Here is a 16,009-nt window from a genome sequence, read left to right as displayed (position 1 = left end):
GAATCAAACTCAGGTCCCAGAAATGAAAGGAAAGAGCACTCCTTATATCAGATATATAAGCCACAGTTTCTGGCGCCTAGCGAATGCGATTGAAGATTCTCAGTCATGTGACTAACAACCCTAGCACATGAAATAATGCATAGTCAATTCAAATATTTGAACCAAAGCTTGCAGCAAGTACATTGTGAAATATGATTTAGCCCAAGTGGCCTCCCCCATGAATTAAGCCCTTTGTGCTTGCAAGTTCATGGATCTAATGGATCCCTCAGCAGTACAGATTTTGTTGCTTCACATGTATTGCATGTCTCATTAACAGTGTCTTACTGGGTTAGATCCATTCCTTTCAGTTTTTCAACCTCCTGTTTGTGTTTTTCTTGGAATTCCTTTGCTGCTTCCTCCTACATTGAGAAAAAGAAAAAACAGCGTCAACGCAAGATATTTGGAAAGAACTGGCTTTTCTACCCTGCTCTACATCTGGGATGCAACATTCTTAATCATCTTTCCAAATAAATATCAGAAATAAATTACTGGCAAATTCTACCTCTCACTAAGTGAAACTTTTGTTCATTTGTTTTAAAAATATTTGCTTAAAGCAGTAATCAATTAATATAGTCATTGAACTGGATTTATTATTCTGGGTATTCACTCAGATATTGGTGGTAGGGTGCTGTCACTTTTCCAGCCTTGTGCTGGGCTATTGGTCACCGTATATCATAACTGCTGATAAAGGGGTACTCAAGATCACGGATTCTTTTGTAACCACCTCGATCAGCATTCCGATCAAGCAGTAGAGGGCACGGCTGGAGTGACGTACTCTTACAAAGCTTACCCTTCCCTTTCCTGCTGGATGACAGTCACCTAACATTAGAAATAGACAGTCATAAGTACTGATAATGACAGTTTTGCTCAAAAGCTTCTAATGAAAATAGGCATTCAGGGGGTGCAGATAGTTATGCATTTTTCAATACCTTCTACTGTAGGATTATTTTGATGCTTAGTACTAGTTCTTGTGCAATCCTGTCTAGTCCCTCATGCTAGCAGAACACTTTTGCAGAGCCACTGCAAGAGGCAGTGGCTCTGCAAAAGTGTTCTGCTAGCATGAGGGACTAGACAGTATTGCACAAGAACTAGTACTAAGCATTAAAATAATCCTACAGTAGAAGGTATTGAAAAATGCATAACTATCTTCAACTAGGTGAAAACTCAGACAAATAACACACAAGATTTATTTGCTGACTACAAATATGAAGGTATTCCCATTTTGCATCAGCCACATTCCAGATCATTAAATAATGTATAATTTAACTAAAGGCTTCATCCGTACCAGATCCTCAGAAAGCGATTTGATTGTAGGTTCCATGATGATCTCCTTTGCGGTAATCATTTGCTCCTCCACAGCTTTCTCCAGGATGGTATTAAAGAGCTAGCATGAAGAAACAACATATAAAGTGGATTTTTCTAAAGGATTTTTGAAGCTACAATTCAAATGTCATACATAAATGTCATTTTGTGTATCATTTCAACTAATTATTTTAGGTAGAATACTTTCCACTTGAAGGCAGCACATTGAAAAAGGATACAGACAAGATCATAAATAAGCTGTTAAAGATATTAAACAAACTGACAAGGTTATTTTAATAAGTACCAATAAGTTTGGTGCATCAATTTCAGTGCTTTCTAACTCACTGCATTACACTACAAATAACTAAAAACTTTAATTAAGTCATCAGTTGTACGAAAGGGAAACACATACAAATTTTGTTTTGGGAGTCACATCAGCAAAACTATCTTGTAGCTCTCATGCTAACACACTCAAATTTTAATTACTTTATAATTTGTTTAATATCCGGGAGAACCATAACTTGATATTTATAATTTGAAATATAACAAATCCATGTACATACAAGCCAGATACAAGCTTCTGACAAATATTAAATGTTCCCAATTCTGCTCCAATATGACAAGATCAGTTATTATGTGCAACTATTCTGTCTCTCTCAACATCCTGCTTGTAACATTTCCCTGTAGAAGGGATTCAGTTTACCAAGGTCTTCCTACAATCAACTACCAACAGCACCCATGTTCTAAGCGATTCAGTTACCTGGACAATTTTGCGGATTAGTCGGTTGAAAAGGCCCATCAACTGGCTACTTGGAAGATCAATTTCCTTTTCCAGCTGGTCAACAGACTTGTGCTGAAGTCCAATACCCAATAGCAGTGCCTTAAAACAGGATGAAGCCACTGATGAAAATACATCAACATTTTTAGGGAAAGTGCAAAATTTAAACTCTCAATAAATGATTCTTTCTTATGGAGCTTCAGTTATAGCTTTCATTTTGCAAATGCATTCAAAAAAGTAGATGCTGCTGTACTATTAATAGCTAATTTAGAATATTTTTAAAAACAATTCTTTCTTATAAAATACCTATTAATATCATTAGTATATAAAGACTTAAAATGTCCTCTAATGAACGACTTCTCCTGATAGTTCAGTAGATGTATGCACCATGTAGTGTGGTACTGTGCCATACAGACCAGCAAAGTCCAGGTTTAATCCCTGATTTGTGCTGACTTAACTTATTCAGCTAAAACTGCCCTCAGCATCTCTTGGCTAAGGAAAAGGAGAAAATAAAAATCAATCATGATTTTAATTTCTGATCACTTACCAATGACATTTGCAAGGAAAGTGTAGGCATATACAGAGAGGATGGGAATGGACTGCAATGTACCAATTCCCACCCCATCTCCATTGATCACTGAATGGTCTGTCTAGGCTCAAAGAATGCTCCCTTGGGTGAGGTACCAAAAGCTTACAAGCACCTATGGAACTGTACCCAGTAGAAGTCAGTGTCTTTTGGAGAGGAGGGGCAAAAAAAGTGTCATGATGAAAATTCTCCTCTAACTGGCTGATCTAGCACATCCAGTTCTCAACAAAGATTTCAACTACATAGGACAGATAGGTAACATGTCAAATGTACATAAATTTCTGCTTAGAACAAGTGCAAATCTTGTATTGATTTAATGCAATACTAGCCTTCACAATAACTATACTTATAAACCAGCCAAATAATGCCTCAGAGCAAAGCAGCATTATCAACATTATAGCAAATACCTGGTGAGATAGCTGTACAGAAAGTTTTCAGCTGTTCAACATCTTCAAACACAGTATGTAGGAGGAAACATATTTTAAACATTACTAACATACATCAATTTTTTCTAGTATGTACCAGTATTTTGAGTATGTGCATTTCATTGCCAGCAACCAACAAGCATCCGCAGATCAGGAAAAGGTAGTCTGCTACTAAATCAATTAGCATTTGAATACATATCAAGAATCATGCTTTAAAACCCCTGCAGTTAACAAGAACTGCATTGCAAGAAATACTTGGACCATAGATGGGAATAGGTGACAAAGGAAGTGAGTAGAGAGACCAGAGCTAAGTCTCAATCAAGAGAGTTTAGACAGGATTTGGAATGGGATAGGGTACCAACACAGGGTCAAAACTTGGAAGGGAGTGGAAAAAAAGCAAACTGTCACTAGAAACAAAGAGGGTATTAGGTGGGGGGGGGATGGTGGGAGGAAAGGAAAAAGATTATAACAATCAAACTAATGGAAACTAACAAAAAAATAGCATGAGGAGAAAATGACAATAAAAATTTGGAACTGAGAAAAAGGTGGAAAAAAATTGAGAGGGTATTGAAAATGACATGCAAGCTGTTTCTTCTGTTGCTTCCAATATTTTTTTTTTTTTATTTGCCTAGGGTTTGCACAGCACAGGCTGAATCACAACACACCAATCAGATGGATCTCAACTAGAATCCAACCACCAGAAAGATATACTCAAAATAAGCGTATGGAAGTTTTTTTTTAAGCTTATCAAGCTAAGTTTGCATGAGTTCACAGACAGGAAGAACGACTGCTCCACGCCTTAGAAAGGATTGCTGTAAAACCTAGGAGTTTTGGGAATCCATTAAAAAAATTTGAAATATTGTCTGTAGAAACTCAATTCTTAAATTCCTTGCGTACATTGCAAAAGCTGAAAACTATCGTAATACATACAGACTGTGCAGCAGATAACGAGATTCCACCAAGCTGGTTCAAGAAGTACAGCCGAGAAATACTAGATATCATATCCATGATCAAGTGGTAGTCCACCATGTTCCGTGAGTACATCTCCAATCGCTTCAGGTCATATGGTGTAAACATAGTTTCCAGCTCACTCCTGCTAAGTGCTGAGAGAGGAAAGTAGATAAACAAGCTCAACAACAAAGCTGAAAAAATATGTATATATTGGGTTCCTAAACAGATTAAAGCTTCAATTTAGTGGATTGGTCACAGAACATTAATATTGCAAGAGGTGGAAAAAGTGATTTAAATTCATCTTCTGAACCAAAAGATTGATTTGCATCCTTGAAAATCCTTCCCTGGTAGAGTTCGGTGCAGTTTCAATTTCAAGTAGTTTTTATATTCAGTTCTGGCACCATTACCAGCCGTCAGTGCAGAATACCAACTACTGCTGCACTCCATATAATGAGGTTCATACAATAACATTAATAACTATAAGAGAAACAAAGATTTTGCATTTATATAGCACCTCGTCACATCCTCAGGACATTCCATTGGTTCACATCCAATTAATTACTTTTGACATGTAGTCACTGTTATGTTGGCAAAATGCAGCAGCCTATCTGTGCACAGCAAGATCCCACAAACACTAAACGAGGTGAATGACCAGTTAATTTGTTTTGGTGGGCTCAGTTGAGGGACAAATATTGGCAAGGATACCAGGAGAATTCCTTGTTTTCTCGGAATAATGCCATGAGATCTTTCACATCCAACTTTAACACCTTTCTTCAGCTGATCACCATAGATTGACCAAGTAGGGTGGGGATGAGTAGTGCATGCATGTGCAAGCTGTCTATGGGAGGGTTGGAGTGGCTAGAGAAGGTAATTGTGGTAATATTTTCCTATAATGGCTTGGGGGGGTGGAGCTAGCAATATTCTTTTCCAAAATTAATATAGTTTTAAAAACTCCAACAGTGAAAAGTGTTGGAGAAGTTTGTATAAATTGTAAAAGCAGCAGAAAATGGTCACCATACAAAATGGTACTGTGAAGTTAAAAGTGCTCAACTTTTTAAAAATTTGCAACAGCAATTTTGGTAAGTAAACTAGGTTTGTCTTTATTTTGCATTTATGCTATTTTTAACCATGGATTCTATGGCTGTGCTAAGTATTTAATAAAGGCCATTCAGCCCATCAAGCTCATCCCTCTAGTACTCCAACTTATGCAGCCTATTATCCAATTGTATTTTTAACTCCCCTAAGTCTAACTCCACATACTCAATCTGATAAAGGATAAGTGCTTGGTATAATCTAAGTAATAAAACTTTTTTCTAAAGATACTTTTAAAATGTTCTTTTCATTAATTTAAATCCCGTCCCAGTGACCTGATGTAGCTGGAAGTAAATATTCTGGGTTCCCCTTATCTATACCATTTAATACTTTATACATACCAAATAGAAGTACTCCTCTTTAGACATTAATCCTTGCTCATAGCTCAATCCATTTACTGTTGGAATCATTACTGTTGCTTTTCTCTGCACTCTCCCTAAACACAGTCAGCTGGGCATGTTCAAGAAGTGATGCATACATATCAGTGATACACTGACTGTTCTAATCACTGCCACTTTCAGAAGAAACTCATCGTTTCACAAGTAATGAAGTTCTTGAGTAAACTCTAGTGAGCCATTAAGTTAAGTAACAAATTATTGCTCATAGGCTGACTATACCAATATTATGCATTTGTGATGTATAATGCAATTAAAACAGGCATTTTATTCCTCATTACCTCCAAGGCTATGTTTACATCAAAGTTTTTGAAGTTAGGCTAGCCCACCATTTTATGCATTCCCTAATCTAAGTAACTAGATAACTTTTTGTCTCTGCATCTTGTGTGCCTTTTTGTTAATCCGTATTATTAGTGACTATCCCCACCTACTTTAATTATATTCTACACAGACTTTCGCTGTTTGATGATTTTGTTGAATCTATTTGTCACTGCACACCATCTGAAATACACACACTTTTTCTTAAACAAAATATACATTTCATGGATTCTTTTACCAAGAAATAAGTTGGTCACTTACGTGGCTTTGTTTCCTGTTTCATATTTTTATTCTGAAGAATATTCAATGCCACTGAGGGAGAGAAACTACTGAACTGGTAAGACAGGAGGGACAGGAACCGTCTTCGGAAATCTGTGCACAGACAACACATTTCTGATTTATTCACATGTCTGTACATTCAACCAGAAAACTTAAACAATTTATTTCCTTAAAATCTAGTGGTTAACTTTCATTTTCCTTTCAAAGCCCATTTGCCATATACTATTTTGGTAACACAATTGCACCAAAATTCATAATTTATCATTTCACATCACCAGGATAATTTTCTATTCATTACTAGAGAATGCAAATGACTGATATTAATATATCTGGTTAAGTTACTGTCCATGAACAAAAATGTGAATTTGCAAATGGACTGCATATTTAAAAGAAAAACATCTATCTTTTGAAGTTTGGCTCTTTGAATATTAGTCCATGAACACAAAGTATCCATGTGAAATTATTTTGCTATTTTAATGGAGATGGTAACCTATTTAAAATAAACAGGTTAATGCCTCTGTTAAAGTTAAAAATAGTAGGCAACTTAAGTGTGCATAAGTTAATATTTCAAAGTCCTAGTCTTGAATCTGTTGATGCAAGATGTTGGATTATACCTGTCCAGAAGGCACGGAGCCAGTTCTCTTGTGCAGTTTCCACACCCTCCTCCTCATTCAGTGTCTTCAACATGATGCAGGAATGTTCACCAGTCAGATCATTCTGCAGTTAACACAAAAGCTTTATTAAAAGTTGCAAATTGCTAACTCTTTCAAATCTTATAGTGTACAAAGGCTCTGGTTTCTCAATACTTGAAAATCAGCAGATTTTTCTTCCTGCATATATACTGTCGGTTAAATATTTTGATGCCATATTAGGTAAATGCATTGACTTAGTTATAAAACTCTTGTAATGTTTGCCAAAGTTATTTCTTAGGGGATTTGAGTAATCACTGTTGGGCTATAACCGATCAAAAAAATTCTAACACAAATCTCTTGCAAACTTCCCCCACATTTTGGCACTATAGCCATCTCGTTCTACAAATACAAGTTAACCTTCAATTTCTTTCCTTTCCTCAAGACATCAATAATTACCTTGCCCTCATAGCATGGCTTTCCAACTGTATCCCCTTTCATTAATCCAGAGAGGAAAAAAAGCCAAAAAAAGTTGCTCTGCTTCATCCCTGAATGGGCTTCAATGTTCCCCGAGCATAGCTGCCCAATATTCTCTGTGCCGGTATTTTCAAAGTTCTTATCGCAACACCACAGCCACTTTTCATAGAATGTTCAACTCTTTCTCTCACCAATATTAGCATTAGCTTTACAACAGTGCCTATCACAAGCCATCTCCCTCCAAACCCCAGAATGTCAAAGTCTCCCAACAATTATCTCTCCTACTCAGGCTTTGACTTACCATCTCTCCTTATTCCTGCTCTCTCTTCCCCTTGGGTTGATTACTTCCTTACTTTCCTTCAAGCCCACTGTCCCACCACAAACCCTGTTGTCTGACCCCTGCTCCAGGTAGAATAGAGAAGATGTAGAGGAAGGTACTAGAATCTAGTGCCTTTTTGACCAATCTACTTGATGAAGGGGATTAACCATCGCAAGTCTATTATGTGTACTTCGCAGTCACTACCAGATTAACAAAGATCATCTTCATTCTCCTTAAATGCATTCTGCTTTGGAATAAAGGTCCTCCAGCAGTAAGAGTGTGACAAATCATTAACATGGAAACAGTATTTTCTGGAAGATTTGCTTTTACAGACTACTAGCATTTATCAGTAGGTAAAGCTGTTCAGACTAGGAGGACACCTTCCTTCCCAACAGTTAAAGCAAACTTGACTGTAATTACCAATTCTGATAACATTGAAGTTTCTGATTTTAATTAGGACAATTGATTTACCTTTATATGGTATTTTTCAATAACAAAAGGTTTTCAAAGAATTTGTAAATATTGCCTCCTTTAAAAGTCGAGCACAAGCAATTGAGAAACATCTGACTGCTCTGTAATTTTCACTCTACATGCACAATCTAACTTGACCAGCTGATGGCAGTCTTTATTAATACAAAAATCAGCAGATCCCAAAAAGATCTTCTCCCTTCCCCCACCATAGTATAGTGGGTCACCACTAATCCAAACAAGCCAGGACCCAACAGTTTTCAGACTAGGCATTTACTGTGCAGTGAATTTTTTCCACGTATAAAAGAAATCTTTTCAACAAAATTGTATTTCTGTGCCAATTCAATTTGTTTATACAGTAATGCAATTTGCTTAGACAGTAATGTACAGTATATATCTTGTTTCAATCACTTTATGACTAGAAATGAATCATTTCAAGTGCAATATACTAGGTGCTCTCCCCAATTCTGATTCTTCTGTGCAGACTAAAGGCATTCAGATTAACACATTCTACTAAAATTGTGAATTCAAGGAACTTACAGGTGTCTGTCTTAGATATACTGGAACATATCCAGCTCGCTTCCAGAACCTTAAAACAAAACAGAAGTGCACATTTCAAAATGAGTTAGAGTTTGCCTGGAGACCACTTTTGTACAAAACTTCTAAATTAGCTCCACTCTGTTCCTAAGGACACCTTAGTATTTTTCTTTAATCCCGTAATAAAAGAGTCACATTCTTACAAATTGCTTTTGCACATTTCCACGTAACTGACACCCTACAACAGTAACTGGGAGAACATTTGCGTGAATGGTGTACAGCCTAAGCTCCATATAAGCTATGGTCACCATTTACCAGTTGGCTCCATACCACAGCACATTCTTGCATCCCTGGAGATGCAGTCCCAGTCACATTTTAACCTGTAGAGGCACCATGCCAGTAATACTATAGATTCCCATTCCAACAATCTAATAGCCAATCTTCTAATTGTGAAATATATCTTTCGGGGTAGGAATGGCCCTTCTTTCCCTCTCCATCCAAAATGCAGTAATTTTCATGCTAGCCAGCCAGCCAAAAAACTTGCCCAAGATAAAGAAAATTTGAGCATAAATTCAATTAGGATTCTTCCCTGCGATCCTCACGTCAGGAGCCCAACATTCTAGTGTTAGAGCCACTGGGTTAGCAAAAGATAGATTTTATATAGCATACAGGGGAAAAAAACTTGGAATGGGCAAACATAAATCAAAATGTTAATCTACAAAACAGAGATTTGATAACTGTGGAGGACCCTGAAGTTCCTAGAGCTCAAAGTGCAAAGGACACATTTGTGAACAGACTCAAAATTCTGTTTATTTTACTTGCTCAATGCAGCCACACTGAAGAATTTGGCCATCGAGCTCGAAATGTCTGTTGTTGCAGGTATTGCTGCCTGAAAGACACATCTCCTATTTCCTCGAAGCTGTGGGTAGAAATACACTACAGCTTAAAGCATATGGAGTTGGTACAGAAATAGTCTTATCTGGAAGACTTGGCACTTAGATTGGATATTAAGTTGCTGCTCCAAAGCTATCCCTTACTCTACTGAACACATCACACAGTTAACACAGTAAATATGGAACCCTCTCCCTTCGGAACACAAACATTTTCAGCTTTCAAAATCTGCACATGCCCTTTTCCATCTAACTTCAATTATTAGTCAAAGGCTCTAGTATAAGGACAAGATTATTTTGAAGAGGTGCACTTTTTGAAGTTTTGCATTTATTAGATCACATCATCAATAACCCAGCACATTTCTTTCATAAAGCACCACTAAGTTAAACCCAAATTTTATTTACAAGAAAAGTTGCAAAATCAGAAATAAAAAATAGAAGATACTGGAAATTTACAGCTGCTCTGTCAGCATTTGAAAAGAGGACGGATTAATATTTCACATAGAAGCCAGTCGTCAAAATCCAATTCTGATCAAGGATTTCTACTCAAAACGTTAACCTGTATTTTCTTTTACGAATACTGACGGACCGGCTGTGAACTTCCAGCATTTAATATTATCCTAAATTATTTTATAGTTATTTTAGTATTTTGAATTCTGCGATAAAGCAAATGACCAAGTCAACAGAGTCCTTCAAACACTTGCCCAGTGATCTACCGCGAACATTTTCCAGATTTTGCTCAACCAACCAGGTTCCAGAAAGGAAAAGCAGTTTGCCCCAGCAAGCTTCACTTCTATGCAAGTTTATAATTGCAGAAAATATGGGAAACATTTTTTAAAATTCTTACTATCAAAATACCTTATTTTGGGAAAAAACATGCTTAAGGGTCAAATGGGAAATACTTCTGAAACAGAATTTTTTGAAAATTCTTAAAAATTCAATTCTAAAATCACCAAAAGATACCATCTTTATTCATAAGGGTAAACGTAACATGCTAAACAGACCACCATGTGGTTAGCCATAAAATATTAAAAATGACTGCCCTGAAAATTGAAGAGATGTTGTAACTTACTTCAGCAGCTGTGGTGTGAGACCATAAGATACTCCCAGATAGTCAAGTTTTTCTGTTGGCCGTTCACTGAGTTTCAGCAGTAATGGTGGCAAGTCTCTGCGTGGAGACAACATCTCTTCTAGTAAACCTACAGCCTGAATAAAAGATGGGTTTTACTACGATACCAATTTACCCTTCAGTCCCACTCAAGGAAGTACGGTTTCTACTGAGTTAATGGCTTGGCAGTTCAAAAAAATACACATGTAGGAAATAAATTCCACCACCAAGGTCAAATGGGTTAACCAGTTCTCCCATTGGAATAGTAATTAATAAGAAAAAATTCCCCACACACCAAGAGCCTTGATCGTAACCACGATGTTAAGAATAGGCACTTCTCACAGAAAGTAGAATGGGAGAAAAATGGCCAAATCAACAGGGATCAGTGATCTATCTCAGGAACACTAGCTGAAGCATGTAGGAAGTTGCCTGCAACCAGGAAATGAGGCACAGTTGAGGGGGAAACATAGAAAGAAGGATCTAAAAATAGGGGAAGAGAAAAAAATTCTGGAATCAAGAAATAAATTATCCAACAGTCTCAAGTATGTTCAGGGGTTGGATGTACAGCATACATTATAAAATGCACTCCTAGGTTTAAAGTTTCATACTAGAAGAATAGCATTGAAATTAGAAGAGAAGTAGGGAACAAGAAAGAAGTGTGTGCAAGCGGACGCGCACACACTTGTGCGATTCTAATTTCCATGCATTGCTTGTGTAAAACCTGAAACAAAGTCATCATTGTTAATAAACACCACACCAGTTGGAAGTAGCTATGGTTTTCAAATATTCAATAGGGCTGCAATGTACAAGTTACAAAACATTATTACAGTCTACACGACATCCTTTGGCGGCATCATCCACAAGCACGAGTTCAGCTTTAACTTGTACATCAATAATACCTAATTCTACCTCTCCACCGCCACCACCAATAATTCTGGAGCAGTTGCTGCGCCATCTGAATGTCTGTCTGACATCAAGTTTTGGTGAATCAAAACTTCCTACAGATCAACTTTGCCAAAACTGAAGCTATCTGCAAGGCTCTTATTACCACCTACATGTCTCTGACACGATTCTATCAACCTCCCTGGCTGCGCACTTGTGTCTGGTGCACAATCTTAATGCTCTCTTTCACACTGAGCCGAACTTTCTACTCTAATTTAAACTCTATTACCAACACCACTCCTTGCGCTAAAACCCTCATGTGTAATTTTATTACCTCAAAGACTTATTTCTCTAATAGTCTTCTTGCTGGCCTCATCCAATTCAGAGCTCTATTGTTTGAGTGCTCCCCTGCACATGCCTCTTGTCCACTTCAGCTCTGCCGTTTCCCTAGTAAATAGACTTCCAAGATCCGGGTTCTCATTTTTAAATCCCATTAGGGTCTCATCCATCAAATTTGGGAATTTTCTCTATCCTGAGCCTCTGCTTCCCTGACCAGATTACCACTGGTCCCCCTGACCTCTCCACTTCACGAGAGATTTTCAGCCGTTAGACCCCTGCTCTCTGTAACTCACTTCCAAAATTACTTTGCCTTCCCGCCTCTTCCCCTGCTTTCAAGAGCATCTTAAAGTTCTATCTACTTGACTATGCCTTCAGTCCTCTATCTCCTGCAAATTCTTTTGCTTCCTGCACAGCAGTCACTTCTCTACCCGGCAAAGTGCTTCAACACCTTCTTTTACATGAGGAACATTACAGGAATATAAATTGTTATTGAGTGATGAGAGAAGAAACAATTAGCGAAAACACCCTAAATCCCTGCCAGCACAAAAAGGGGTACAAATTAATTTTATCTACTGATGCTAATCAACCCTGTTGAAGGTTCATGGCAGAACATAGGACCTCATTGAGTTTAAATCTACCTCATTCTTTATCAGCTCTTAAATCCTCTATGAAACATGGTGAATTATTCGTTACTGTGCTGAATTAACTAATTTCAGTTGGGGTGGCAGTAACGGTGCTATAACGGACCTCAGACCCCATCTGCAGTAGGGAGGAGAAAATCTTACTGTATATTGGAAAAAACTACCAGAGGGCATCTATGGAAACATAAGCCAGCAGGAGTCAACGGCTTCAAGGGAGCAAAAAAGAAAACCGGCAAAAAAAATTAACCAACCTGAAGTTGCAGATAGCTTCACTTTTGGCAAAGTTGATCTGTAGGAAGTTCTGATTTATTTATTATAGGAAAATATTTTTTCAATGGTTAGTCTTTCTGAAATTATTGAAGTCCAATGGCAATATGCTGCACAGGCTACAAAATGTTCATAAACCTTCAAATAAATGGGTAAGAGATTCATATGGCCTAGCAATTCAAGTTGAACAGATACAGTCTTGAGCCTCTGAATGAACACGGTAAAATTCCTTTACCAATTCTACGGTCATTTTAATTTTACACTCAATCTCTCCATACCTCACTGCTGACGGTAGTTATCTCGGTGGATTTATGGCTCCCTTGCTCCTCTAAACAAGGGAATTTCCCTTCATAATACATTTGTAGCAACTCCATGGCTCGGCTTCCATATCCCATCTAGCCAAGGGAACAAAGAGAGGAAAAATTACAAGACTATAATGGATTATTGCAAATAATTTTGAAGTCTGTAATTATGGAATTATTTCTTAAAAGTTTTAAACCCTTAACAGGATGAGCTGCCTGTATCCTTTCCCCTCATTTGATTTGAATACAGTCAATTAAAACTCAATCAGTTCTCTTTGATGGTTGCTGAAAGATTCAATATAATTAAGCTTGGGTAGGCTCAACCCAATTCTCGAGGGCATGATTCCCTAATACAAATGGACCTCTCATTAGCTCATGTGCATGAGGTGCTTTTCTGGGGTATGGGGTTAATTACATCAACGACAGTGTGATTGTCACAGTGGGTTATACATACTGTCAACTGTTGGATAAGTTTAAATACAGCCCCTACATATGCAATGAAAGCATTGTCTCTCTGCTGTCTATAAAGATTTTAATTGAAAAGACTTTGGGAAAAATCTCACTCAGCTCCTAATGGACAAACACAAACCTGCCCCAAGCTAGAGACAAAATAGGAAATTTCGCCACAAGTGGCCCACAAGGATGGCTACTTTAAAAATGTAAAATTTATACGAGTACAATAGGATCTACTTTACTGAGGTTGGGGTAAAGTATATAGATTTTATTCTCTGCATCTGTGTATACTATACCAACCCTACCGGTATGTCAGGTGAAACTATAGAATAAGTTTTGAGTGGCTCTGCATGAAGCCACATCAGTCACAGAATCATCGACCCATCTCTGACCCAAATTCTTATCGAGTGAGGCCCCCAAACCAGGAATAGTGACTCCCAAAATATACGCTTAGGTGTCAAAATGTAACAGTGAATCCATTTCCCAGTGCATACACTCAATGTCACAAAAATTCCCAAGAAAACATTTCTTAAAAAACAAAGCTGAGTGCTCAATTTTTTCATAATTCAAGCACACAGCCAAATTATAAACCTTTCTGGAGAAAACGTTTTTCTTTATCAAGAATGTTTTCTCCTCTCCTTGCTTGGGTACAGTGCGTCAGGTGCTAATTGCCTCAGATGTCTTGCCCAAGTGGTTATTATTCATGTGCGAGTTTTGGTGGTTGGTGTTGGCAGGCTTTTCCATTGTAAGGAACATGGCTACAGAGTCCAATCCTGCGCACACTGCCAGCAGAGGTATCTGGGTAGCAGGATCAGGGGTAGAAACCATGGCCATATTCCTCTCATTAACCCTGAGGCCAACTGCTGCAGTCCCAACTGAGGTCAGCTAACTCAGCACAGATCAGGCATCAATCTTGAAACCTTCTTGTATGGCAGAGCTACTCACTACTTTAACCTGCTTAGCCATCTAGGGAGCTACAAGAATATGGATATATGAACATATGATGTCAGGCTGTGCAATGGAAGTATAAACATGCTTTTATATATAAAAAAGCATTACGTTAAATTACATGATATAAACTACATAGACTAGAGTGCACAATGCCATGTTTGCATGAAGCTTTTTTTAAAAAAAAGGAGCAACATCCCCAACTCAATCTCTAAGAAATCAAGGATTCAATAGCTCACCAAAACAGAAAAAGAAATATTTTTGATTTTTAAAAAAAAGACATGTACCATACATATGAACATTATTCAACACCTATTTACAGTAAGTTATTAAGTAGCAGATCTAAAAACTACTGCACAACCAAATAAATGAAGACATTTTAATATTCCTCCTTTAAGGATAAGGACTTTATTACCCCTTGGTAATCCGGGTGTACTGCAATTCTGACAATACGTCCTCCAGACAAGCTTCCAAAGTCAGGATCCTGAAACTATTAAAAAAAAAGCACTGTTCAGTTAACTATAACACCTGTAATTTAGTGGTCATAAGATCCATCCCTTACTTTTTTGGCCTAGAACTTGCAGGAAGATAGGCCAGTGAAATAACATTAAAATTTCCCCTTTATTTTGTACAGCACAACCTACAACTTCTAGTAGAAATCAAAACAAGTTCCCCAATGACTTAATGAGTGACGGCACTGTGTTACTGAGCAGACCAGAAGGTCCCAGGTTGAATCCCTGGTCTGTGGCAACATAGTTGATTTCAGCCAAGAAAGAGGAGGGAAAGGTTTCCTGCCCCAATCACTACCTCTAGTCTCTAGCGAAGAATACATGTTTATGAATGTAGAGTAAGAACAGGACCAGCTTGACTGGGATAATCTCCACGCTCTAATAGTCTGCCAACTGTCTAGGCGTGCACATGAAGAATGGCCAATGATACCCGAGGCTGATGGTGCCTGTGCAACAGTATCCCAGCATGACTCAGTGCCTTCAAGAAGGGAAGGAAGAAAATGGAGGGAAAAGGAAGCAACATTCAGTGCGCGTACACATTTGGTCATTGTTAGATCCCCAGCTAGAATGCCAAAAGAAAAGCACTGAAATCCTGAACCACTCAAGGAATTCACTCATAGATCCCGGGAACTTGCCTATATGCTTTATGGGATCAAATACATAGGAAACAGACAATGCCAACATAGTTATAACTTTTGACCCACAACAGCCAGGCCTTCCTGCATAATCATCCATGACACAAACGTGTGCGAAAGTTTCACATTTAGATATTTGCAGTCTGTCAAGTGGAATGGTCAAGCGTTACAAAAATGCAGTGTCCATCATCTTACCTGCTCTGACACAGTCCAGGGAATGAGATCTCCAAATGCCTTCTTCCCACGGGAGAGGCTGCTCATTACAGACTGACTAGAGATCTCTCCCTCAAGGCATACCTGGCAAGAACAAAGAAAAAAAATGACTTGTATTTCCAGTGTCTGTAGATCAGGGAGGATCTTTAAAGAAGGTGGAATCGTAGCATCTCTCATAATAACAGCATTCATTCCACTCCAGGTGCACCACGACATCTAACTGGAAA

General features: G+C 37.9%; 1 protein-coding gene across 1 annotated transcript in view; it reads right to left on the bottom strand.

Annotated features, from left to right (window-relative positions):
* The window catches only part of nat10 (N-acetyltransferase 10), a 130,434-nt gene that overhangs the window by 2,297 nt on the left and 112,128 nt on the right, over window positions 1-16,009 (bottom strand). Inside the window, exons 17-27 of the mRNA XM_067994028.1 lie at window positions 15,765-15,866; window positions 14,841-14,915; window positions 13,001-13,117; window positions 10,558-10,691; window positions 8,599-8,647; window positions 6,780-6,882; window positions 6,148-6,258; window positions 4,061-4,233; window positions 2,102-2,221; window positions 1,325-1,423; window positions 325-398 (exon numbers count right to left, since the gene is read on the bottom strand). Of these exons, the coding sequence (XP_067850129.1) occupies window positions 325-398; window positions 1,325-1,423; window positions 2,102-2,221; window positions 4,061-4,233; window positions 6,148-6,258; window positions 6,780-6,882; window positions 8,599-8,647; window positions 10,558-10,691; window positions 13,001-13,117; window positions 14,841-14,915; window positions 15,765-15,866 (1,157 nt within the window). The remainder of the gene's footprint in view (window positions 1-324; window positions 399-1,324; window positions 1,424-2,101; window positions 2,222-4,060; window positions 4,234-6,147; window positions 6,259-6,779; window positions 6,883-8,598; window positions 8,648-10,557; window positions 10,692-13,000; window positions 13,118-14,840; window positions 14,916-15,764; window positions 15,867-16,009) is intronic.

Source organism: Heptranchias perlo, chromosome 12 (genome assembly GCF_035084215.1).
Source record: "Heptranchias perlo isolate sHepPer1 chromosome 12, sHepPer1.hap1, whole genome shotgun sequence".
Classification (NCBI taxonomy): Eukaryota; Metazoa; Chordata; class Chondrichthyes; order Hexanchiformes; family Hexanchidae; genus Heptranchias; species Heptranchias perlo.
The sequence above is the reverse complement of the archived record's forward strand: the minus strand, read 5'-3'. Positions and strand labels throughout refer to the sequence as shown.